Source organism: Salvelinus fontinalis, chromosome 18 (assembly GCF_029448725.1).
Source record: "Salvelinus fontinalis isolate EN_2023a chromosome 18, ASM2944872v1, whole genome shotgun sequence".
Taxonomy (NCBI): domain Eukaryota; kingdom Metazoa; phylum Chordata; class Actinopteri; order Salmoniformes; family Salmonidae; genus Salvelinus; species Salvelinus fontinalis.
Window position 1 is genome coordinate 18,361,604 of NC_074682.1, and position 27,926 is coordinate 18,389,529.

Below are 27,926 nucleotides of genomic sequence, written 5' to 3' on the forward strand. Positions count from 1 at the left end.
GAGTAATTACAGACACCAACGTCAAATACCTAAACACTCATCATAATACATTTCTGAAAAATCGATGGTGTACAGCAAATTAAAGACAAACATCTTGTGAATCCAGCCAATATTTCAGATTTTTTAAGTGTTTTACAGCGAAAACACAATATAGCATTATATTAGCTTACTACAATAGCCTATCACACTACCGCATTCATTCATCAAGGCACGTTAGCGATAGGGAATAAACCAGCAAAAGATATTAATTTTCACTAACATTCATAAACCTTCATCAGATGACAGTCCTATAACATCAGGTTATACATACACTTATGTTTTTTTGTTTTGTTTTTTTTAAATACATTTTATCCCCTTTTCTCCCCAATTTTTGTGGTATCCAATCGCTAGTAATTACTATCTTGTCTCATCGCTACAGCTCCCGTACGTGCTCGGGAGAGACGAAGGTCGAAAGCCATGCGTCCTCCGAAGCACAACCCAACCAAGCCGCACTGCTTCTTAACACAGCGCGCCTCCAACCCGGAAACCACCCGCACCAATGTGTCGGAGGAAACACCGTGCACCCGCCCCCCTCGGTTAGCGCGCACTGCGCCCGGCCCGCCACAGGAGTCGCTGGAGCGCAATGAGACAAGGATATCCCTACCGGCCAAACCCTCCCTAACCCGGACGACGCTAAGCCAATTGTGCGTCGCCCCACGGACCTCCCGGTCACGGCCGGCTGCGACAGAGCCTGGGCGCGAACCCAGAGACTCTGGTGGCGCAGCTCGCACTGCGATGCAGTGCTCTAGACCACTGCACCACCCGGGAGGCTATACACTTATGTTTTGTTCGAAAATGTGCATATTTAGAGCTGAAATCAGTGGTTATACATTGTGCTAACGTAGCATCTTTTTCCCAGAATGTGCGGATATTTTTATGACACTCAACTATTCTGACCAAATAACTATTCATAAACGTTACTAGAAAATACATGTTGTATAGGAAATGATAGATACATTAGTTCTTAATGCAATCGCCGTTAGAATTCTAAAAATAACTTCATTACGACATCCAGCTTAGTTATAGCGAGAGAGTACCCAAAATCTGGGCGCAAACGACTATTTCACGTGTTCCACAGATATATGAAATAGCATCATAAAATGGGTCCTACTTTTGATGATCTTTCATCAGAATGTTGTACAAGGGGTCCTTTGTCCAGAACAATCGTTGTTTGGTTTTAGAATGTCCTCTTCTCCAGTCAATTAGACAGGAAAGCTAGCAAAGTAGGGCGAAGCTCTCCTTCCTGAACAAAGGCACACAACGCAACACGCCTAACGTCCCAAAATAAATTTCAATAATCTAATAAAACTATATTGAAAAAACATACTTTACGATGATATTGTCACATGTATCAAATAAAATCAAAGCCGGAGATATTAGTCGTCTATAACGGCAGCTTTTCAGAAGGCAAAACCAGGTCCCTTCACGCGCTCTGCAGAAAACAGGAAACTGGTGACACGTCATGCCGAGAGCTTTTATTCGACCCCAGATCAAGTTATACACTCCATTTCTTCTCTCACTGCCTGTCGACATCTAGTGGAAGACGTATGAAGTGCATGTATACAGATATAATTCAAACGGTTTTAGAAACTAGAGAGTGTTTTCTATCCAATAGTAATAATAATATGCATATTGTACGAGCAAGAATTGAGTACGAGGCCGTTTAAATTGGGCACGATTTTCCCCCAAAGTGAAAACAGCGCCCTCTGTCCTCAACAGGTTAACAGGAAGCCAGTGTAGGGAGGCTAGCACTGGAGTAATATAGTCACATTTTGGGTTCTAGTCAGGATTCTAGCAGCCGTATTTATTAGCACTAACTGAAGCTTATTTTAGTGCTTTATTCGGGTAGCCAGAAAGTAGAGCATTGCAGTAGTCTAACCTAGAAGTAACAAAAGCATGGATACATTTTCTTGCATCATTTTTGGACAAAGTTTCAGATTTTTGCAATGTTACGTAGATGGAAAAAAGCTGTCCTTGAAACAGTCTTCAGAGATCAGTGTCCAGAGTAACGCCGAGGTCCTTCACAGTTTTATTTGAGATGACTGTACAACCATCAAGATTAATTGTCAGATTCAACAGAAGATCTCTTTGTTTCTTGGGACCTAGAACAAGCATCTCTGTTTTGTACGAGTTTAAAAGTAGAACGTTTGCAGCCATCCACTTCCTTATGTCTGAAACACAGGCTTCTAGCGAGGGCAATTTTGGGGCTTCACCATGTTTCATTGAAATGTACAGCTGTGTGTCATCCGCATAGCAGTGAAAGTTAACATTATGTTTTCGAATGACATCCCCAAGAGGTAAAATATATAGTGAAAACAATAGTGGGCCTAAAACGGAACCTTGAGGAACACCGAAATTTACAGGTGATTTGTCAAAGGATAAACCATTCACAGAGACAAACTTATATCTTTCCGACAGATAAGATCTAAACCAGGCCAGAAGTTGTCCGTGTAGACCAATTTGGGTTTCCAATCTCTCCAAAAGAATGTGGTGATTGGTTGTATCAAAGGAGCACTAAGGTCTAGGAGCACAAGGACAGATGCAGAGCCTCGGTCTGATGCCATTAAAAGGTCATTAAAGGTCATTTATGTTGCCGTTTTAAACCTATTTCCTACAATTTTACACATTTTGCCATGGAGCTGACAGAAAATGTACTCCATTATCTTTACTACATACTTTATTTCTGTTGTTGTATATATCTGTTATTTAAGTTTACACTGAACTTTTACCACCCCAAAAAGTATATACAGTGAGCTCCAAAAGTATTGAGACATTGACGCATCTTTTGTTGTTCTTTGCTCCAGCAATGAAATTATACAATAAAGTGCACACTGTCAGCTTTAGTTAGAGGGTATTTTCATCCATATTGGGTGAACTGTTTATAAATTACAGGTATTTTTTGGTACATAGTTGCCCCCTTCTTATACGCTTAGTGTACGAAACATTAGAAACACCTGCTCTTTCCGTGACATAGACTGACCAGGTGAATCCTGGTGAAAGCTACGATTCCTTATTGATGTCACCTGTTAAATCTTCTTCAATCAGTTTTTAAACCTTGAGACATGGATTGTGTATGTGTGCCATTCAGAGGGTGGATGGGCAAGACAAAAGATTTAAGTACCTTTGAACAGGGTATGGTAGTAGTGGCGTGGCGCACGGGCTTGAGTTTGTCAAGAATTGCATCGCTGGTACGTATTTCACGCTCAACAGTTTCATATGTGTATAAAGAATTGTCCACCACCCAAAGGACATCTAGCCAACTTCAAACAACTGTGGGAAGCATTGGAGTCAACATGGGCTAGCATCCCTGTGGAACGCTTTTGACACTTTGTAGAGTCAGTGACCCAACAAATTGAGGCTTTTCTGAAAGAAAAAGGGGGCGCAACTCAATATTAGGAAGGTGTTCCTAAGGTTTTGTACACTTTGTGTATGTATTAAATTAGTCAAAAGGTAAGTATTTGGCCCGTATTCTTAGCACACAATGACTACATCAAGCTTGTGACTACACATTTATAGGATGCATTTGTTTGTTTTGGTTGTGTTTCAGATTATTTTGTGCCCCAAAAAAATCTATGGTTAATGTAGTGTCATTTCGGATGCTACCATGATTACGGAAAGTCCTAAATGAATCATGAATAATAATGAGTGAGAAAGTTAGAGGCATAAAAATCATGCTCCCCCAAAAATGCCTCTTATTGTAATGGTGAGAGGTTAGCATGTCTTGGGGGTATAGTTTTTGTGCGTCTAACTTTTCTTACATCATTATTCGCAAATAATTCAATACTATCCATAATCATGGTAGCAAACATATTTACCATTCATTTCTTTTAGGCACATAATAATCTGAAACACAACCAAAACAAACAGCAAATGTATCAAACACATTTGTAGAGTCACAAGCTTGATGTAGTCATTGCCTGCTAAGAATATGGGACCAAATACTTAACGTTTTACTACTTTAATACACATATAAGTGAATTTGTCCTAATACTTTTGGTCCCCTAAAATGGGCGGACTCTGCACAAAAAGTGCTGTAATTTCTAAACTTTTCACCCGATATGGATGGAAACTTTAATCTCATAGTCATTGTATCATTTCAAATCCAAAATAACAATTTTCACTGTCCCAATACTTCTGGAGCTGTGTGTGTGTGTGTGTGTGTGTGCGCGTGTGTGTGCGCGTGTGTGTGTGTACATTTTGGCAAATTTATAGAAAATGAAATACAGAAATATCTAATTCACATAAGTATTCACACCCATGACTCAATGCTTTGTAAAAGCATATTAGGCAGCGTTTACAGCTGTGAGTCTTTCTGGGTAAGTCTGTAAGATCTTTCCACACCTGGATTGTGCAACATTTTCCCATTATTCTTTTCAAAATTCTTCAAGCTCTGTCAAATTGCTTGTTGGTCATTGCTAGACCATTTTCAGGTCTTAACATGGATTTTCAAATAGATTTAATTCAAAACTGTAACGCATCCACTGAGGAACATTCACTGTCTTCTTGGTAAGCAACTCCATTGTAGATTTGTCCTTGTGTGTTAGGTTATTGCCCTGTTGAAATGTGAATTAATCTCCTATCATCTGCTATTCATTGTCTGCTTTTTTTTAACCCATCTACCAATAGGTTTCCTTGTTTGTGAGGAATTGGAAAGCCTTCCCGGTCTTTGTTGTTGAATCTGTGTTTGAAATTCACTGCTCGACTGAGGGACCTTACAGATAATTGTATGTGTGGGGTACAGATATGAGGTAGTCATTCAAAAATCATTTTAAACACTATTATTGCAGACTGAGTGAGTCCATGCAACTTATTACGTGACTTGTTAAGCAAGTCTAAAGACATTTCAGCTTTTCATTTTTTATTAATTTAAATGTTGGAAAACATTATTCCGCTTTGATGTTATGGGGTATTGTGTGTAGGCCAGTGACAGGATTAAACACCATCACTGCTAAATGTATACAGGAGGATTGTGTTTGGGATGTGTTTGTGTGGCTGTCTGTTTTTTCCCTTTCCAGTCTAATCTAAACATTGCTGACTCCCTACCATCATACAGGAGTGCTTTGAATGGAGAAATACTGTGTGTATGTATGCACACGTGGCCCTGCATATCTCTGTTGTCCCCTTGTCATCCCTCAATGATCGACAGCCATTAACCCTTGGTGAAGGGGTTGAGAAATATTTATGTCTGCCTGTCAACGGTGAGATGCCGCCCTCTCGGGATGAATAATAGGCCTGCTTTACAGTGTCCGCATTTGTCAAATCTAATGCACAGCATCATGGCATCTCTGTCTGTGTCTGTGTGAGAGAGAACATGCACAAGATCCTGAGGTGAGCAGCAGGAAATGAGTTCTACATCCCTGACTGACAACGTCCCCTGCCAGTATTGGTCTCTGTGCTCCCTTCTCTCGCTCCTGTGCCGTCTGCCTGCTGCCAGTCTCCCCCTCTCATTGTCTTGTCTTTCATGTCATCCCCATGTTGCCCACTCTTGTCCTCCTGTCTGCCCCTATTTCTGTGAACATTTGACCTCAAGTGTTGTCCCACTTATTCTCTCTCACTACTCTTCTCATATTTGGCAAATATTAGCCCTTCTGCACTTTCACTCTAGATTGCTTGCGTTCTTCTTCTTCAGGACATATTGACAGTAGATATATTTCCCATGAAACTATTCTAGTGTCGAATGTCTACCCCCCACAGCCTGGATAACTGATGCTAAATTGGGCTTTGGGTCTAGAGCCATTTAGTGTGCACTTTTTTCTGTCCTCCCATCTGATAAAAAAACAATGGATGGCAAAACGCTGAAGGACTTGAAAGAGTGGAGGGCCGTTCGACAGACGGCACCATGAGATATGCCCACCATGTCTGTGTTATAATCGGCACTTCAATCCCTACAACAAAGACACTATCCAACGCAGCTCCATCTCCATGACAAAGGGATAGGTGAAGTGCACTTCACCGTCTGCTACAAAGTCAGGTTCCAAACTCGGTGAGGCCCCCAGGGGCACTTGTGCATGGCCTCCGAGCACCCAGTGCATGCTTTTGGCTACTGATGGGCCTGGTAGCGTAGGGAGAATATGAATGATGTGGCCTGGGGAAGTGCAGTGTAATGGGAGAAAGATCAGAGGCTGGGGCTGTGATGGTGCAGTCAGGGTGGGATAGATGGGGGTGCAGAAGTACAAATTGGAATTGGTTTATTGGGTTGGTCTAACGCTGCTTGAATATCATAATGAGACACTCCTATGTCATCGGGAGTATTTACTCCACTTTATCCCTGGTCTCTTCCCTGTATGTCAGTCATGCATAACGGGTGACTGTCTACAATAAACGGCCCTATTGTGTCAACAGATTAAATGCCGTGCTTTGCATTTACCTTCACCATGATGTCTATCCCCTACCACACAGGTGTCAAACTCATTCCACGGAGGGCCGAGTGTCTGCAGGTTTTCGCTCCTCCCTTGTACTTGATTGATGAATTAACATCACTAATTAGTTAGGAACTCCCCACACCTGGTTGTCTAGGGCTTTATTGAAAGGAAAAACCAAAAACCTGCAGACACTAGGCCCTCCGTGGAATGAGTTTGACACCCCTGCCCTACCACAACCTTCAGAAATCTGTCTGTATACTGTGTACTGGTAGAGCACTTATTATTTCTCATTGATTCTGAAGGATTCAACATTCGATAAGTGAAGACAAATACACTGCTCAAAAAAATCAAGGGAACACTTAAATAACACAATGTAACTCCAAGTCAATCACACTTCTGTGAAATCAAACTGTCCACTTAGGAAGCAACACTGATTGACAATAAATTTCACATGCTGTTGTGCAAATGGAATAGACAAAAGGTGGAAATTATAGGCAATTAGCAAGACACCCCCCAAAACAGGAGTGATTCTGCAGGTGGTGACCACAGACCACTTCTCAGTTCCTATGCTTCCTGGCTGATGTTTTGGTCACTTTTGAATGCTGGCGGTGCTCTCACTCTAGTGGTAGCATGAGACGGAGTCTACAACCCACACAAGTGGCTCAGGTAGTGCAGTTCATCCAGGATGGCACATCAATGCGAACTGTGGCAAAAAGGTTTGCTGTGTCTGTCAGCGTAGTGTCCAGAGCATGCAGGCGCTACCAGGAGACAGGCCAGTACATCAGGAGACGTGGAGGAGGCCGTAGGAGGGCAACAACCCAGCAGCAGGACCGCTACCTCTGCCTTTGTGCAAGGAGGTGCACTGCCAGCGCCCTGCAAAATGACCTCCAGCAGGCCACAAATGTGCATGTGTCTGCTCAAACGGTCAGAAACAGACTCCATGAGGGTGGTATGAGGGCCCGACGTCCACAGTTGGGGGTTGTGCTTACAGCCCAACACCGTGCAGGACGTTTGGCATTTGCCAGAGAACACCAAGATTGGCAAATTCGCCACTGGCGCCCTGTGCTCTTCACAGATGAAAGCAGGTTCACACTGAGCACATGTGACAGACGTGACAGAGTCTGGAGACGCCGTGGAGAACGTTCTGCTGCCTGCAACATCCTCCAGCATGACCGGTTTGGCGATGGGTTAGTCATGGTGTGGGGTGGCATTTCTTTGTGGGGCCGCACAGCCCTCCATGTGCTCGCCAGAGGTAGCCCGACTGCCATTAGGTACCGAGATGAGATCCTCAGACCCCTTGTGAGACCATATGCTGACACATGCACATTTGTGGCCTGCTGGAGGTCATTTTGCAGGGCTCTGGCAGTACACCTCCTTGCACTAAGGCGGAGGTACCGGTCCTGCTGCTGGGTTGTTGCCCTCCTACAGCCTCCTCCACGTCTCCTGATGTACTGGCCTGTCTCCTGGTAGCGCCTCCATGCTCTGGACACTACGCTGACAGACACAGCAAACCTTTTTGCCACAGCTCGCATTGATGTGCCATCCTGGATGAACTGCACTACCTGAGCCACTTGTGTGGGTTGTAGACTCCGTCTCATGCTACCACTAGAGTGAGAGTACCGCCAGCATTCAAAAGTGACCAAAACATCAGCCAGGAAGCATAGGAACTGAGAAGTGGTCTGTGGTCACCACCTGCAGAATCACTCCTGTTTTGGGGGGTGTCTTGCTAATTGCCTATAATTTCCACCTTTTGTCTATTCCATTTGCACAACAGCATGTGAAATTTATTGTCAATCAGTGTTGCTTCCTAAGTGGACAGTTTGATTTCACAGAAGTGTGATTGACTTGGAGTTACATTGTGTTGTTTAAGTGTTCCCTTTATTTTTTTGAGCAGTGCATGAATGTAAGGTTTTATAACATACAACCCATTTTGAGTGTGTCTGTGTGTGTGTGTCTGTGTGTCTGTATGCTTGAGTGTATTGGTGCGTGTTTAAACCTGTGGTTAAAGTCTGTGTGAGTTTTCTTACTGTATTGTCCTCCTTAAGGTGTATGTAACTGTAAGGGTCAGAGAGAGGCTTCAATAAACCTCCACTGTTTGATGAAACGGAGTGAAACTGAAACATACAACATAATGAAATTGCTGATATACCTCAGCCTAATAAATGCTCAATAGACTTGATAGATATAGCCACAGTGTACAATACAATGCTTAGACAATAAAAAAACATCTCCTGCATTTAAAAAAGAAGCACAGTCTTGTTAGCTGCTTTGTGTTGGTCATATTGACGAGCGTGTTGAAAACAGAACGAGTGTCTGAGTGAAAGGACGGCCTTACTCATTGGGGGATGGGTTTGCCAAGAGGCTGCTGTCACAGTTCACCCCCCCCACCCGCCCCCGCTCTGTCACGAGGGAGACCTTGAGCCGGAAATGACCGGCTCCAGTATCAATTCACAGGGACACTGCTGTCCCCCCATCCACCCCCCTTACTTTCACTTCCATTCTCCACCTTCGCCTCTCCTGGCTCGCCGCAAACTCATTTCTGCCTTGATTGGTTTCTTTTCTTCAGCGGAGAGAGGAGAAGCGTGCTGGCTGTGCCTAGACAAGTTCACGTGGCAGGGGGGCCTGAGGAACAGTAGGACATCTTCAGATTTCACAGCACAGTGACAGCTGGATGTCACAGGAGAGAGAGAGAGTGGACATATTGTATAGGATAAGACATTGTGTTTCAGAGTTGTTTGATTTGTATTATGTCAATGTTAGGCCATGTCAGAGTTCAACAAACATGTTGACGTTCATGCTTCTTGGTATCTAGCGAAGACAAATGCAATGAATGGTTTCCAGCGTATGTCATGATATTGATTGTCACCTTCCCTGGAAAGTGCTTGGTTATTCCAGGAAAAGGAAATGGAAGAAATTAGAGAATGGTGCTGTACAGAATCGTATAACTTCTTCTACAACCATTTTAATAACTACAGTTTCCATACTTTCATATATGCAAATACCTTCCAAATGGCATTTGCACACATTTCTTTATCTAAAGTATTACTCAGAGAGACAGTGTTTGCAGTATATATGCAGTTAACCCTGTAAAAGATGCAGTAAAGCTATCTTTCCCTGTGTCGGTAGAGACGTCCCCCGCCCATCGAACAAATCCAACTATTTGTCACATGTACCGAATACAACAAGTGTAGACCTTACAGTGAAAGGCTTACTGACAAGCCCTTAACCAACAGTGCAGTTCAAGAAAGAGTTAAGGAAAGTTTCACAAAATAACAATAACGAGGGTATACAGAGGGTACCGGTACGGAGTCAATGTGCGGGGGTACAGGTTAGTCACGGTAATTTGTACATGTAGGTAGGGGTGACGTGACTCTGCATAGATAATAAACAGTGAGAAGCAGCACTGTACATAACGAATGGAGGAGGGGGGGTGTCAATGTAAATAGTCTGGTGGCCATTTCATTTATTGTTCAGCATCATCTTATGTGCTTGGGGGTAGAAGTTGTTAAGGAACTTGGAGCTCCGTACCGCTTGCCGTGCTTTTGCAGAGAAAACAGTGTGTGTTTGGAGTCTGTCAATTTTATGGGCCTTCCTCTGACTAGTGCCAATTTTTTGGGCCTTCCTCTGACACTGCCTAGTATATAGGTCCTGGATGGCAGGAAGCTTGGCCCCAGTGATGTACTGGGCCGTACACACTACCCTCTGTAGCGCCTTACGGTCAGATGCCGAGCAGTTGCCATAACAGGTAGTGATGCAACTGGTCAGGATGCTCTCAATGGTGCAGCTGTAGGACTTTTTGAGGATCTGGGGACCCATGCCAAATCTTTTCAGTCTCCTGTGGGGGAATAGGCATCGTTGTGACCTCTTCACGACTGTCTTGGTGTGTTTGGACCGTGTGGACATCAAGGAACTTGAAAACTCTCTGGCACTTGTCAGTTGCAGAGGGTTCCTTAACATGAAGTGAAAATTCAGATGGTGGTGTCAAGATGTCTGTTTGTGAGCAGGCTTCTTTGACATAATGCTCCATCTCTTTCACTTTGGGCGAGGAGGAGCTGTCATGCTTCAACAGGCTAGATAATTATTTCCCTCTTATCCTGCTTCGCCAGGCCCAATCCCAGCCTTCAATAGGAGCCACGACCCGCACTGCACCTCGCCGCCCTTCTCCCTCTCTCCATCTCTCCCTTTCTCCTTCTCCCTCTCTCCCTTTCTCCTTCTCCATCTCACCTGGCCCAGCGCCAGAGGACTAGCACACCACAGGGAATGCATTTGCAGGGAGAAAAATAGCCTAGATTTGACAAGATGGTGTCAAAATAGAAAGCCAGAAGGATACAAAGACGAACTACATCAAATTAACTGTCTTATCGTCCAGGCCAAATTGCAGTTTGTTGAACTAAACACACACGTACATATGCCATTTAATATGCAGGCTGTGTATGCGTGGTGTATGCCTGACCATGTATGTGTTGTGACCTCAGAAGTGACAGTAATTTTGGGAGGTGGGTTCAATCTGTGTTTTTGGGTAGAACTGGGAGCGCCATTTCTGCTTTATATGGTGATGTCTTAGCCTATTGGAGGAATAGGGGAAGAGGGGCTTCCAAACTGTTGTGCTCACCTATCAGAACCTATCCGAATTGGCTCTGTTAACACTAAAGGGGTGTGTCCTGTGGGAGGACGTGGGGACCTAAATAGAATTGGGCCCCATCCCACAACAGAAAACTGCTCATTTGAAGATGGATGATTAGTGCCTATAGGCCCTGTCTTCATTTGGAAAGGCTGCATATTAACCTTTAACCCCTAGGCTGGGCACTGCAGCCCTGTGGAGGAGCAGGAATAAACAGGCCAGGACCAGCAGGCCTGTCAGAAGAGGCTGCTGTCACCAGATAAAGCAGAACAATGCCCTTAATAGGCATCAGAGACCAAGGATTTCCAAACATTTCTGCACAATTTTCTAGGTTGTAACAAAGGGAAAGATGTGTTTCCTCTGACAGATTAGCAGTGGTCAACAGTGGTAGACTGCTGTTAGTGTGAAGCACAATGCTAAATGTGTGTCGGAGTGATAATTCAGCAGTACACACTCACCACAGGGATCCCTGCAGCAGCCAGAGAAAATACAATGCTGGTTAGTTCAAGTGAATGGTTGGAAATATTTTTTGGGGTGTTGTCAAGTCTATAGGGGAGAATAGTATGATTTCTTCTCATGTCCATTTTGTAGGTATCAAACGGGTAGAATTTTGACTTGTGTGGTTATAATGTTGTGTGTTTACTCGTATCACCTGTCAGTGATGGTAATCATGACATTCATCCTCTGTGTGTTGAACATAAAATATAAATGTGTTTTATAAAATGCATTGACACTCTGGGGAAATGCCAGTTCCTCTGTCAGTGTAGAATCTTCCAGGCTACTTTTCATGTCTTAAATGCAGTTAGCAGGCTGGATAATAGAGTCTGAAAAGACTGTTTCTCCAGTGAAGCCCTTTCCCAGTTGTGAAAGAGCCTTGACAGGGTATTGGAGCGGCGGCAGTTATGATCCTCTTATGTTTAATCATTCACTGGACCAGAAAGTACTCCTCATACGGTAAAGGCACAAAGGTTCTCAAAGGATCCTGGTACAATATACTTTTTTCCTTTCTGCTCTGCACCGAATCAAGAAATAGCATATGTTTATCCTAACTCAAATGATAATGTTTCCAAAGCGGCTCCTGTATCACAGGGGTAATCAGAGAATACTACAATGTACTCTGATCTTAGAGGCCTGGGAGGTTTTGAATTGCGTCAGAGTGGATTTGAATTAATCTTTAGTGTGATGGTTAGAGTTTGAGTATGCGCTGGAATCGGCTGGATCACAGTTAAAATGGACTTTTGATTGAAAGCAATTGACATAAAGGGATTGACTCTAACTTTACTCCAATTCACTTCTGCCATTAATCAGTGTGACATTTAAAGACTCAGGTCTACGGTGGCTCTGTGGTTCTACTGCAGCGCCTAGTCTCTTAAGCCATCAGTACAGTATATACGGTCGTGGCCAAAAGTTTTGAGAATGACACAAATATTAATTTCCACAAAGTTTGCTGCTTCAGTGTCTTTAGATATTTTTGTCAGATGTTACTATGGAATACTGAAGTATAATTACAAGCATTTCATAAGTGTCAAAGGCTTTTATTGACAATTACATGAAGTTGATGCAAAGAGTCCATATTTGCAGTGTTGACCCTTCTTTTTCAAGACCTCTGCAATCCGCCCTGGCATGCTGTCAATTAACTTCTGGGCCACATCCTGACTGATGGCGGCCCATTCTTGCATAATCAATGCTTGGAGTTTGTCAGAATTTGTGGGTTTTTGTTTGTCCACCCGCCTCTTGAGGATTGACCACAAGTTCTCAATGGGATTAAAGTCTGGGGAGTTTCCTGGCCATGGACCCAAAATATCGATGTTTTGTTCCCCGAGCCACTTAGTTATCACTTGTGCCTTATGGCAAGGTGCTCATCATGCTGTAAAAGGCATTGTTTGTCACCAAACTGTTCCTGGATGGTTGGGAGAAGTTGCTCTCGGAGGATGTGTTGATAACATTTTTCAGTCATTGCTATGTTCTTAGGCAAAGTTGTGAGTGAGCCCACTCCCTTGGCTGAGAAGCAACCCCACACATGTATGGTCTCAGGATGCTTTACTGTTGGTATGACACAGGACTGATGGTAGCGCTCACCTTATCTTCTCCGGACAAGCTTTTTCCGGATACCCCAAACAATCGGAAAGGGGATTCATCAGAGAAAATGACTTTACCCCAGTCCTCAACAGTCCCTGTACCTTTTGCAGAATATCAGTCTGTCCCTGATGTTTTTCCTGGAGGGAAGTGGCTTCTTTGCTGCCCTTCTTGACACCAGGCCATTCTCCAAAAGTCTTCGCCTCACTGTGCGTGCAGATGCACTCCTGCCTGCTGCCATTCCTGAGCAAGCTCTGTACGGATGGTGCCCCGATCCCGCAGCTGAATCAACTTTAGGAGACGGTCCTGGCGCTTGCTGGACTTTCTTGGGCGCCCTGAAGCCTTTTTCACAACAATTGAACCGCTCTCCTTGAAATTCTTGATGATCCGATAAATGGTTGATTTAGGTGCAATCTTACTGGCAGCAATATCCTTGTCTGTGAAGCCCTTTTTGTGCGAAGCAATGATGACGGTACGTGATTCCTTGCAGGTAACCATGGTTTACAGGGGAAGAACAATGATTCCATGCACCACCCTCCTTTTGAAGCTTCCAGTCTGTTATTCAATCTCAATCAGCATGACAGAGTGGTCTCCAGCCTTGTCCTCGTCAACACTCACACATGTGTTAACGAGAGAATCACTGACAAGATGTCAGCTGGTCCTTTTTTGGCAGGGCTGAAATGCATTGGAAATGTTTTTTGGGGATTCAATTCATTTTCATGGCAAAGAAGGACTTTGCAATTAATTGCAATTCATCTGATCACTCTTCATAACATTCTGGAGTATATGAAATTTGCCATCATACAAACTGAGGCAGCAGACTTTGTGAAAATTAATATTCGTGTCATTCTCAAAACTTTTGCCCATGACTGTAGGCCTGGCAAATATCTAGTACACATTCAGGTGCAAAATGGCTGTTGTGCATCACCCAGGTGCAACACATGGGTGGTGGATATGTCACGTTACCCCCTCGCAGTATAAAGCTCATTGAAGCTTGATGTGAAGTAACATGTTGGCAAAAGAGCTTTCTGAATGTGGTATTGTATTATGTTCATCCAGTTCATGAACACGGAGGATACCAGGTGCTTAGCTGTGTGTTTTAGAAATGTAAGTGCTCATGGTGGTGCTGTGTGACTGCAGTTGGTCATGTGGGCTTACCTAGTGTATCGCCTACCTAGTGTATCGACTCTGTAACCCACAGCATTGCTTTTCAGCTTTCTACTCTACCTCTGTGGTTAGTATCTGAGGGAGTCACAGTGTTCTGGATTTGTGTTTCATTGTTACTTCACTCAGTACGACAGTGGTTTTACAGTTTCTTTCGCCCACGCTCGGGGTCCTGAGATGTTCTGTGTGTAGCTGAACAATAGATTTTTGGTTTGCAATCTCAACATTAGAATCAAGCTTGTGATAACACTTTATTTTTTATTTAACTAGCCAAGTCACTTACGAACAAATTCTTATTTACAATGACAGCCTAACAAAAGGCAAAATGCCTCCTGCGGGGATGGGGGCTGGGAATAAAAATATAAATAAATGTAATAAAAATAAAGGATTAAACACACATCACAACAAGAGAAACAACACAATACTACATAAAGAGAGTAATAAGACAACAACATAGCATGGCAACAACACAACACACAACATGGCAGCAACACAACACACAACATGGTAGCAGCACAAAACGTGGCACAAACATAATTGGGCACAGACAACGGCAAGAAGGTAGAGACAGCAATACATCATGCAAAGCAGCCACTTAGCCTAACGTCTCAAATCTTTCTGTTGCAACCATAAAAAAGACAGTGTGGCAAAAAATGTATCCCCTTTTCATGGGTTGGGGGGCTGGGAATCTTTTTCCCGTGTTTTTGAATTATGAAACTCCACTGAGGTAAAGCCATAAAATAATTATATAAAATGCTTTTACTTGCATGCTAGCATACATAAATCATGTCTGATGTATCATTTAATATACGTAGATGTCATAAAGAGACGCATGAAAGGTAAAAATATGGTGCTACTCAATAGAGCCGGGATTGAAAAATGTACTGCTGATAGCAACAGAATAGGGCTTGTTGTACTGGGCTCCAGAACCAGCGTCTTGATCTCTATTGCCCCCCAGTGGTGAGGAGACTGAATAGCAGGACATTCACCAGTTTGTCGCTGGATCGTTACCCACGCAACCCTGAGTTGTGGCCTGTCAATCAGCCCCTAGCGTTCATGGGTAACTTCAATCGCTCTGTGTGTTGCCAGAAACAGACAAAACCACAGGGTGAAGGTAAGATTATGTGAGATGTGCTTGTCTTACTGAACAGGATTTCTATTGTTGTATTGTCCACAAGTGTTGTTACTATAAACCACACTGGGGAGCCACCAAAGTGGTCCACAAGTAAGATCATGGGCATTGATTAGGCTTGCTTGAGTGCCATTTTATAAGGTTATACGAGTGTAATATGTATGTTGATGCATAGATATACCCTTCCCAATGTGGTGTCCTCAGAGTATAGCTAGATCATCTAATGATCTACAGGGAGAGATCAATGGCAGGGCTAAGGTTCAGCAGAGCCTGGAGTATTGACAGATCTCACCCACCAGAAGCCACAGTGTCCCCACTCTGTCCGTCTCTCTCACACACTCTCTTTCTCTCCCTAGCTCGCTATATCTCTTCCTTTCTAGTGCTATCTCCTCTGTCTCTCTCTCCCTCCTTCTCTGTGATTTTTGTCTGAATGTAATGCTGTAACTGGGCAGAAGCAGTGCCGGGATTAAACTAGTCTCTGCCTGGGGCGAGAGCTACCCAGGGCCAACGTGAACACACACTCACACCCCCAGGCTGTGGAGGTAACATGAACCTTTAGAAAGGAACACTCAGGCCCCTTTTCAGATGTAACCTAGCAGGATGTAAGGCAGACAGTGGAACTGTTTTATATAACAAATGAAGCTGTCTTTCTCACACCAGCTCTCTCACTCACTCTGCCTCTCACTTACTGTAGACTGTGTGTGTGCGCGTGTCTTTGTGACAGGGCTGTCCCTGTGTTATTGGTGATGGCGCTGTGTCTCTAATAGTGTGGTATCAGTCACAGATGACAGTAATGAACAACACAGCCACCTGAGGACTGCTTCTCCTTGGAGAATGACAGCTGCTCCACATTAATATGACTGTCTGACACGCACACACGTACAGTGTTGTAGTGTGTCCTCAAAGAGGACGTATTATGCGATGTTCACTGCCTTAATGCATGAATAACACACTCAACAAACGACAATGGAATTCTTTGTTAGTCTGTTCACATTACATTCATAACAGGGGTCACTATGTCAAACAGTCTTGCTCTTTTTTGATACACACGCAGATCTCTAGATTTCAGCGATGTGGCCCTAAGAGATTGAAAGGCCTGTTGCCCTTAGTGCAGTCTATTGTATGAAGTATCATGGGCATTCCTAATATCTCTCTACCTGCCCCTGATCCTGTTTCTCTGTGTGTAAACATCATTACCACACACACACACGGTTCTCACACACACCGCTCTCGTTCTTTCTCGATCTCTCTCTCTCACACACACAGACACACACACACACCGTTCACACACGGCAGCGTTTACAGATTAGCAGAGATTATAAACAAACATGCAGGATTAATCCTGTCTACTCACACTCAACTTTCCACACAACTGCCCAGGGTAATTACTGTGTTATGTGTTAGTGTAATCACCTCGCCAGACATCACACAGTCTGTCTTGAGTTTTACTGTTTTATTCTTTGCACGCCCTTTCACGTTACTGTATACATTTTTGGTATATCAATATGTGCAATACTGATTGGTGTCTGTACAGCTTAGAATAAAAGTATAGTACTGTATAAATCTGAATGTTTCCTCCTTTAAGACTATATTAAAACCATTTCCTGTTCTCTGTGCCACAGGTGGAAGCCATCCTGGTGAACATCTTCGGGGGCATCGTCAACTGTGCCATCATTGCCAACGGTATCACCAAGGCTTGCCGTGAGCTGGAGCTCAAAGTGCCTCTGGTTGTCAGGCTGGAAGGTGGGTACAGTACAGGTGGTGCTACAACCACAACTCTACACCCGACCTATGCACTGTTTGACTGTTCTACACACTACCACCCACGTGCTCTATCTGTACTCAACACCATATTTCTTTCACTACTCCAGACCTCTACTCCACTCGTGTCACATGCACCTTAGCACTTTCTATGAACTGTCTGTTATTTCACACGGGTCTCATTCTCTATCTTATTCTTGAATTCGGTGCAGTAAGCTACTCCTGTTTTAAGTAAGTTATTTTAGAACGACCTCTTTCTCATATGACAGTCCAGTGTGGTCCTCTTACTGGTGAGGAAGACAATCCATTTATCACGTGTGTCACGTTCAGCAGAGCTTGTTAGCGACGACGACCAGAATAACAATGGAGACGGCGTTGATTGGGTCACCTCTCACCTGCGTATGCTAATAAGGCGGCATTGCCGTGCGTTACGGTGTGTCGCCATGACACCTGGGCGTTACAGCGGGACCCAGCTGGTCATTAGGATAATTGGCAGGAAACAGCTGACTGGCCTTGTCCAGAGAAAGAGCAGGGGACTCTCTCCATTAGTTCACAGCACTCCATTTGTCTCTCACATCCCCATGCTTTTTAGGTCAGCACTACTGTTTCTGGGACACAACCAGGCCAGTTACAATAAGGTAAGTCTACAAATACTGTATGGGCAGTTTAGCATTCTTTGAAAATGAGGTAAGGACCAACTGTGTACGCATTGGCCGTGCTAAAATGTAGACAAATACAGGTTACCTTTTGTTTTGGTGAAAAGTCTAGTAACTAGTGGCAGTTACTATACAAACCCAGCTTCCTTTTGTTTGGACACAGTGCCAAGAGGCAAGTTATTATGTTAAAGGTAAACTGCACTCTTAATCAACGTGTGTTTCTTCCGGTGCTAAGTAAGAAGTGCAGCGGCCATTACTGAAGCTCAAACGAAAGTTGTCTTTTGAATGTGGTTTAATGTGGCTGTTTCTTGGGTGTGTCTTTGCCATTCAATTACAACAAGCAAACAACGGCAGTAGTGAGTAACTTAGTAACAATGAGGTAAGCTATTCTAGCTCTGCTAAGGAGAGAGGTTTTGAAGTTGAGAACTTCTCCCCTCCTGACTGACTCCATCTCAAGGTGATCTGCTAATTCAGTTCTGCTATATGTGTAGTCTAAAGCCTGCGCTGACCTTGTTAAGCCAACCCGACTGCAGCTAGTTAGCATAGCTTGGGGATAGCTACAGCTGGCTAGTATATCTAGCTAGCTTGCTGATATTTAGCATGGACTGTCTTCAGTCAGCTCAGCTATCAACACAATATTCTATCACTGGCTAGTTTGGTCTCGTCTCTGCTTTTGTTCTCTGTTAGATCTTTCCTGCGGGACAAATGCCAGAATGAATATCCCTACAGGTGTAGGTTACATGTGAACATTGTACAAATGTTATCGCCCAGATTGAGTATAGGTACATTTATCAACAAAAAATCAGTGGGTGTGTTTGCTGTAAACAGGCTATCATATTGATTTGCTTATAGACTGTATGCCTACACTTTACCTAGCAAATGTATTGTGTAAAGAGCATACACACCTTTGGTAGAACTTCAGCTGTCCAATAATTAGCATGACATTCCATTCTATTTCTATGGTCTATGTTAAGGATTTTGCTGTCTATCACACACTGACATGCACAGCTCTCTGGGTGAGGTTCTGTCTTCAAGTCTCCAGTGGGTGATGAAGTCCCTTCTATCTATGTAATGTATTACAGGTTATGGACAGGTGCAGTCAGGTGGCAGGAAGGGTGGAGTGCATCACACTCCATCCTGGATATGACAGAGTTTGCCTCAACCCATGGGTTCAGCAGGAAGAGTTAAATAAATACAGCTGGATGTGAGATGCAGGAAGATGGCACTCTTCTCATACCAGTCTGTAGCTACTGACCAAGTTTCCTCCAGGAGTAATATGAGATGAGTGCAATTTCTGAACTTACACAATGTACAAAACATTAAGGACACCTTCCTAATATTTAGTTGCACCCCCACTTTTGCCCTGAAACAGCCTCAATTCGTCAAGGCATGGACGCACGGTGTCGACAGCATTCCACAGGGATACTGGCCCATGTTTACTTCAAAGCTTCCCACAGTTGTGTCAAGTTGGCTGGGTGTTCTTTGCGTGGTGGACCATTCTTGGTGCACACGGGAAACTGTTGAGTATGAAAACCACAGCAGCATTAAAGTTTTTGACACAAACCGGTGGCTGGGCACCTACTACCATACCCCGTTCAAAGGCACTTCAACCTTTTTATCACTCTGAATGGCACACATACACAATCCATGTCTCAATTGTCAAAAATCATTCTTTAACCGGTCTCCTCCCCTTTGTCTACACTGATTTGAAGTGACATCAATAAGGGATCATAGCTTTCACCTGGTAAGTGTTTGTCATGGAAAGAGCAGGTGTCCTTAATATTTTGTGAACTCAGTATATGTAGATATTCTAAACAACGTGTTTTGATAACTTTACAGTGTAACAGTTCCATGTAGATTAAACCATCCTTCACATAATACTGTAGAAGCAGTGTTCTGCTGATATAACAATGTGCAAATATTACACTTGTCTTTCATCTCCGATGACGTGGATGTCGATTAAGGCAGCACCGCTGATTTAGACGGGTTGGGTTAAATGAGGAAGACACATTTCAGTGGAATGCATTCAGTTGTACAATTGACAAAGTATCCCCCTTTCCCTTTCTATTGTCATTCACAGCCCATTTCAGAATCTGTACCAATTAGCATGTTGTCTGTTGGTACATGTTAGTCGTCATCCCTTCGTATGGTGTCCCATATAAGACAGTTCCCTGACACGTTTGAAGAATACACAGGCTCCCCCCACCATTCAATTCAATAATAACAAAAGATGATGAGAAGTAATAGATGTGTCTTGTGTAATTGTTATGCAGTGTGCAGTGCAAGGTCTCTCCCAGTTCAGACATCTGTATCAACCTGTCTTTTAGTCAGGGGACTCCATGACAAACAATCTCTCCTGTCCCCCATCTGTGGAAGAACAAGGTAGAGTTGATACGGCACTGATTACATTGTCAATGATTGTAAGGTGAATTCCAGGACAGACAAGTCACAGTATTCTGACCTATGACCAGATCAAATGCGACCAACCTGAAGTGGGACCGGTGCCTGGTCACGTACTGTCTGATATGGTAGGGGGGTTTCCACAACACTGCTGAACAACAAATCCACCAGGTTTTGGAAGTAGCCTGTGAATTAAATATCACTCAATAAACGTATATCTCTAGTTTGGAAGTAATTATACTAATAAACTAAGTACAGACTAGATTCAGGCCGTGACACTGACGCCGTTACTATGCAACCAGCTGTGTAACATTACGTTGCTGAATGCTTGCAGACACGTACTGGTACTCAGACTGGACAAGTACCGTCCATCATTTACTTATTTTGCCCAACAATATATACAATAGACTTTTATGAGAACAGGCATGTTGCACTAGTAGCAGACGAAGCCCCCGAATGCTAGCTAGCTATTTCTAACCTAGCCTTTGATCATGACTCCAAGTTCCATCACAGTAAAGGCAGAATACCACCAGGGCCTGAGTTATCGAGAGCATGTGCTAACCCTAACAACATGCCTGTTCTCATAAAATTAGCTAGCTACCTAACTTGCATAACTAACGTTAGTTAGCAGGGATCTTCTTAGCTTAGTTTGAGTTGAAACATGTTTGATAGCAAGCTGGCTAACGTTACATCCTATCAAACCTTATCGTCATGTGCAATGTTAGCTAGCCATATCTTCCTTTCTATGACATTAGGGAAAGGCTATGTACATTACAGTATCATAGCTAGCTAGTTAATCACCACACACCAGTCACAGCTATCATGTTGCACATTTGTTGTATGTAATCCATTCCTTACCATCTTGCGCAATATTGTTGAATGTTTTTGAAGTTTGCACCAACTTTATGGAAGCCCATTTTCACTCCTATGCCGAGCAAGTGTGCGTGCGTTGCAGACTTGACAACATGTCCACAACACATAACAGTTGGGCCGGACACCACCTTGTTGTCTCTGGGCAGTTGGACATCATTGGCACAAGTGGGCATGTATGTAATTTATACCCAACCCATCAATACCCGTCATGACGCACTCACTTCCAGATCTCCTTTTGGACGAGACTGACTTTATGACCATAATTATACTACACTATGTAGTCAATTCTGATACTGCAATTTCTGGCTCATCAATGACACACAGGCCGTTATAACCAGATAAGTTGGTTCTAGGGGGCAGTTCCCCTTTAAAATCCATAGATGGGGTTGAATTTCCTGAATGGAGGAAGCAGCATTCCGTGTGGTCGATACTGCTTTGACCACACACACATACATGTGTTTTTGTGTTCACTCTGCCAATATGTTTTCCTGGAAGACACAAAAATAGAACATTTAATTGGTGGTTTCACTTTTCACAAACATGCAACAAACGGCCCCTGGCTCTCAAATTGGGGACTGGCTCAGAAGGTCATGATGACCATTGGGTAGAAACAGAGCCCTGATGGGTTTTAATCCTTGGTTTAGCTGTGGTCATTACAGCAGGGGCATCAAAGAGAGGGATTGGTTAGTCAATCAGCTGAGCTAGCTGCGCTGACCACAGACCCCATAATGGCAGGAAGCTCTTCAACAGGATCAGCCAGGATTAACTCCACCACTTTTAATTGGCAAGCCTTTTCTCTGCCTGCCTCCTTTTGGCACAGGTAGGGGTTGGCTGTTTTCTGAATTCTCTATTGAGGGCTGAGTACCACAAGGTGTGGAGTTAAGTTGATGCCAGTGGTTGTTGTATGAATGGACAGGCTTTCATTAATTGGTCATTTAGTTTATTGATGAACACTGCTGATTACCTGGTTGTCAAGGTCACCAATTCCAGTAGCCATACCTGATGTACAGTGCATTCTGAAAGTATTCCCTAATCAATCCACACACAATACCCCATAATGACAAAGCGAAAAGTTTTAGGTTTTTTTGCAAATTGGTTAAAAATAAAAAAACAGATACCTTATTTACATAAGTATTCAGACCCTTTGCTGTGAGACTCGAAATTGAGTTCAGGTGCATCCTGTTCCATTGATCATCCTTGAGATGTTTCTACAACTTGATTGGAGTACACCTGTGGTAACTTATATTGATTGGACATGATTTGGAAAGACACACACCTGTCTATATAAGGTCCCACAGTTGACAGTGCATGTCAGAGCAAAATCCAAGCCATGAGGTCGAAGGAATTGTCTGTAGAGCTTTGTGTCGATTGTGTCGAGGCACAGATCTGGGTAAGGGTACCAAAACAGTTCTGCAGCTTTGAAGGTCCCCAGGTAGCCTAGTGGTTAGAGCGTTGGACTCGTAACCGAAAGGTTTCAAGATCGAATTCCCGAGCTGACAAGGTAAAAATCTGTCGTTCTGCCCCTGAACAAGGCACTTAACCCACTGTTCCTAGGCTGTCATTGAAAATAAGAATGTGTTCTTAACTGACTTACCTAGTTAAATAAAGGTAAAATAAAAAACACAGTGGCCTCCATAATCCTTAAATGGAAGAAGTTTGGAACCACCAAGACTCATAGAGCTGGCCGCCCGCCCAAACGGAGCAATCGGGGGAGAAGAGCCTTGGTCAGGGAGGTGACCAAGAACCCGATGGTCACTCTGACAGAGCTCCAGAGTTCCTCTGTGGAGATGGGAGAACCTTCCAGAAGGACAACCATCTCTACAGCACATCAATCAGGCCTTTATGGTAAAGTGGCCAGACGGAAGCCACGCCTCAGTAAGTTGTGATACAGCCTGGAATCGAACCAGGGAGTTCGTGCCACTCGGGAGCCCCGACAACGACCCTAAGCCACACAGCCTAGACAACACAGGAGTGACGTCGGGTTGAGTCTCTGAATGTCCTTGAGTGGCACAGCCAGAGCCCGGACTTGAACCCAATCGAACATCTCTGGAGAGACCTGACAATAGCTGTGCAGCGACACTCCCCATTAAACCTGACAGAGCTTGAGAGTATCTGCAGAGAAGAATGGGAGAAACTCCACAAATACAGGTGTGCCAAGCTTGTAGCGTCATACCCAAGAAGACTCGAGGCTGTAATCGCTGCCAAAGGTGCTTCAATAAAGTACTGAGTAAAGGGTCTGTAATTGTGATATTTCAGTTTAAAATGTTTGCTAAAATGTATAACTTGTTGTTGCTTTGTCAATATGGGCTATTTTGTGTAGATGGTGAGGGGGAAAAAACATTTAATCCATTTTAGAATAAAGCTTTAACGAATATACACACAAACACACACACTAAATGTAAGGTGCTCGATGAGGAACTACTGCGTACTCCTTGAGACTCTGACCTCAGTGTTTGTGTGTGTTTGTGTTATGTGTCTGTGTGTATGCATGAGTCTGTGTTAATAAAATTCCCCTTATACTCACCACAGGGTCGAGTGAAAAAGTGATTATTCCCTTCAGGCCATTCCATTGCTATTTATTTACACAGCCATTATGTTGCTGCTTGTCTGTCTGTCTCTGGGCATGGAGGCCAGTCTCCTTAAAGGGATACTGGGGGGATATAGCCATTTTCCAATGTAATTAAAAAAGGACTAGTGGTCCTGCAGAGGTCGAAATGGCTCCGTCAGTCCTGACAATGTCATTATAGCTTAAATAGAACCATCTACTGCTATCTAGCTACAGACCAACACACACACACACACACACACACACACACTCACAGCCACACCAGCATGCCTGTCACATGCTCATTACCACAAATATAAACTCTCACTCGCTTCTCCCTTTATCGCTCTAGCACACGCTCTCTCAGACACTCAAACATGCACACTTAGGGAAGGAACTATAGGCTCTGAGTAACTAAAATTGTAGTTTCAGAAAGAGAGCAGGAGGCCCTCCCTCCTCCTCCAGGTCCCAGACTGTGGCAGTGTATTCCCCTCAGCCGGACAGTCCTCCAGGGTACAATAGGCCCCTGCTACAGCCTGATTTAGGAGAATTATCATAATCAGATGAAAACTCAGGCAGGGCTGGCTGGGGCTGGGTCTCATGGTGCTCCTGGTGCCAGTGTAGATCCTGCTCTGTCCCAGTGCCATGTTTAGATCCCCATACTACAGCCACAGGAGGGAGGCTGACAGCCCAGATATCCCAGCTGAAGGTACTGGACAGGGCTAGTCCTCATCGCACAAACTGCATTGACACACTATTTGTACTGTGTATGGGAGGATGCATTGACCATGTATGTTCTTTCAGTACACTGTGTTGCATAGTGCTAACAGTTATTTATTCCACACAGTAGAACTCATTCCATTCTGTAGGCTATTTCTATATGTAACATTGTGAATGTTCCTTCCTGCTGAAAGATTACTGAAATTGTATATAGTGTGTCTCTTCTTAAAGGGACAGGTCTCTCCTGGTGTTTCCTCTAGGCCAGGCTGTGAGTAGGTCTTCGGCAGCACCTACTGGCTGTAGGTGAAACCACACTACCTGTACAGTATCAGTAGCCTGGGCTGCTGCTGTAGACAGACAGACACTGCTCCCTGCTGCTCACTCCGGAACTGCACTCTTTCCACACACCCTCTGCAGTCACACAGTGTCACTGAAACACACAAACACGCCCTGTTTGTTTTTTGACCAGCTGTGTGTTTGAACCCTATGTATGGTGAGATTCTTAGAAAGTGTCTGTTGGTGTTAGATGTAGGAATTAGTTCTAGGAATCCAGACAGAGCCAGCAAGTATATTCCCTCATACCGTATTTATGTCTATTTCTTTCCGTATAGAAACCAATTGTATAGCAGCACAGTGTGAAGACCCATATAAAGATTCAAAGGAATGTTTGTTGTCTCAGATTGTATTTGTTAACCAGCTGATAACATTGAATTTGACATTTTAGTAATTTAGCAGACGCTCTTATCCAGAGATACTTACAAGAGCAATTAGTGTTAAGTGCCTTGCTCAAAAGGCACATTGACAGATGTGTCACCTAGTCGGCTCAGGGATTCAAACCAGCAACCTTTCGGTTACTAGTCCAACGCTCTTAACGGTTAGGCTACCTGCCCCGTCCATGGCCTCCACAGAAATATGATCCCTGTGATTCGTCAATCTAAATGAAGTTGATAGGACAGTGTATTGAGCCTCTGAGTGAAAGCAGTGCCCTTTGAGATGAAGATCAGAGGACGGAGGATAATAAGCTATGATTTTTGGTTCGAAAAGGACTTTAGATACCATATTTGCTGTGTGTCTACCCATAGCCTTCCCCTCCTCTACTTAGATCACACAATTGATTGCTTTGTGCAGAACTCAAGAAATATGTTTAGAATGACGTGTTATCTCACTGGACAAAAGTGCTGAAATATTAGGAGTTAAGTGGCGGCGGTAATATAATTCCTGCTTCTATTGATTAGACAGCCAAGCTCCTGAGATTGCACACATCATGCAATCTTAATTAAACACCAGCCAGGAGAGCCGAGCCGACGCGTGGACACACACACGCACACTGTAGTAATGTGGAACACCTGTGTTATGTAAATTCCCTCCTCCCTGCTGTACCGTTCTCACCTGTGAAATCAGTGAATCAGTGAACACCACATAAACAGCTGGCCTCTTTCTATTATTTGGCTTTTTCTAGGCTTTTTTTTCTCTTCTGTTTTTTTAGCTCTCTCTCTTTCGCTTCTCTTTTCTCTATCATTGCTTTGTTGGTTAACCAGTGTAGCCCCAGGGTTATAGTGACTCAGGGTGTGTCTGCATGGTTAGAGCATCACTGGGACACGATCAGATCAGCAGAGACCCCGCCAGCTGCCTGCCTCCTCACACACCCCCCCCCCCCCCCCCAACTGCAGCCAAAGAAAGACAGTACACGCCCTCTGCCCTTTTCAAGACCAGTGGCTTTCACACTCTTTCACAGACAAAGTGTTGTATTTTACTAATAAATTATGCCATGCATCCTTCTTTGGTGCATCCGTCATTGGGTTCAGTTAATTTCTCCTGTGTTCTGTGTCTTTTTAGTCAGTTTGGTGAGATGCATCTTTCTAAGTCATAGGCTATTCACTGTGTGTGTGTGTGTGTTTTCTAGGGACCAATGTGCAGGAGGCCAAGAGGATCCTGTCAGAGAGTGGACTGCCCATTGTAGCCGCCAACGACCTGGAAGACGCTGCCAAGAAAGCTGTGGCCGCCATTGCCAAGTAGTAGTGGCCCTCAAGCCTTCCATAATGCTGACCAGCCCTTTCGTTCTGAGCGCCATGTTCCCCCTCAGTCCACCCAAACCATAGGGCATGTACACCAACCCTTCAGCCCTATTGAACCTTTCACCTTCCTGTCGTATCATGAATAACTGCAATATTTATGTTGGTGCTCCATTAGGAAATGACTTTGCATCCTGACTCTTTAATTGTGCATTCCATTTTGATAGGCTGAGAAACGTAACTGTGTTTCTCTAGCTAGATGATTACCTTTTCATAGAATCAAGCATACAATGGTGGTATTGTTTTATCAAACCATATAACACAAAATGATAGATATTGACTTAATAAACTAAATGGCAGGTTCCAGACTGCATTTTCCTATGCCATTACCATCACTGTGAAATCATTAGAAAACTATAACTTTATTCAGGAAATGCTCTGTGGTGTGTAGCTAACGTGGTACACCTGGAGTATTAGAGATCAGCATTTGATATATGTTGTTTTGTTTGTGTTATCTTTGAGTTGTAGTAGGTGACCTCACAGGTTTGCCTTGGTTGAAGTCCAGTTTATTGATGCCTTAATCAGAGCTCCTTGGTATGTGACATCGCAACACATGGGTCACTCTAAATCTCATACTACATGGTGAGTGTTATGTTTGAAACAACTTCAAACATAACGTTGAAAGCATTCCACAGGGATGCTGGCCCATGTTGACTCCAATGCTCCCCACAGTTGTGTCAAGTTGGCTGGAAGTCCTTTCGGTGGTGAACCATTCTTGACACACATGGGAAACACTTTTTTTGGTTAGTACATGATTCCATGTGTTATTTCATAGTTTTGATGTCTTCACTATTATTCTACAATGTAGAAAATAGTAAAAATAAAGAAAAACCCTTGAATGAGTAGGTGTGTCAACTTTTGACTGGTACTGTACCTTTTGATCATTCATCTGTGCCTACTTCACGAGGCCAACCAGCCAACACTCATTCACATGGCCAATGTGTTAGAGATATTGTTTAAGCAAAACATCATTGTAATTTCCTTTTTATAATCATGAATGTTTGTCGACCCATTGAGATTAGGTCAACTGTACAGTATGAATCATTTGAGAGCTTAATGAAGGTGAATATTTCATAAATTGTGTCTGTGTGGATTTGTTATATGCTGTGTGTATGTGTTAATCTGGTTTTAGTTTTCTACATAGTTGTCCTGTACACCGCCTTGGTGGAGACTGAACCTGTCGACTGGATACATTTCAAATCCAAAGCTTTTAATAAAGCTGTTAGTACATGTATTTAGTCCAAAGCTCTTCTAATAAATCTCAATAAATGTGTCCTAGGATGAGAGGAGTGACTGTCCTTCATGGGCCGGAGTGGAGTGAGCTGTAAAAAAAGTGAGAGAGAGAGATTAATTCTATCCCTGTCAGTCAGACTGACTGATGGATTATCTGTCACAATATCAAAGAGGACAACCACACCCACCAGATCAATTGCCACCTCCATGTGAGTCACACCAAGACACATACTGTAGATCCGAAATACAGTTTCTCTCATACAGAGAGAAGA

At 43.6% G+C, this 27,926-nt stretch overlaps 1 protein-coding gene across 2 annotated transcripts in view; it reads left to right on the forward strand.

Annotated features, from left to right (window-relative positions):
• LOC129815104 (succinate--CoA ligase [GDP-forming] subunit beta, mitochondrial-like) overlaps window positions 1-27,499 on the forward strand; it is a 150,392-nt gene extending 122,893 nt beyond the window's left edge. Inside the window, exons 10-11 of one of the 2 annotated variants that reach the window (XM_055868474.1) lie at window positions 17,017-17,137; window positions 26,253-27,499. In XM_055868474.1, coding sequence (XP_055724449.1) covers window positions 17,017-17,137; window positions 26,253-26,365 — 234 coding nt within the window. In that variant the 3' untranslated portion in view covers window positions 26,366-27,499. Of the gene's footprint in view, window positions 1-17,016; window positions 17,138-18,904; window positions 26,006-26,252 lie in introns of those variants that run through there. The other variant, XM_055868475.1, reaches the window with a different exon arrangement.
• Window positions 27,500-27,926: the final 427 nt, after the last annotated feature.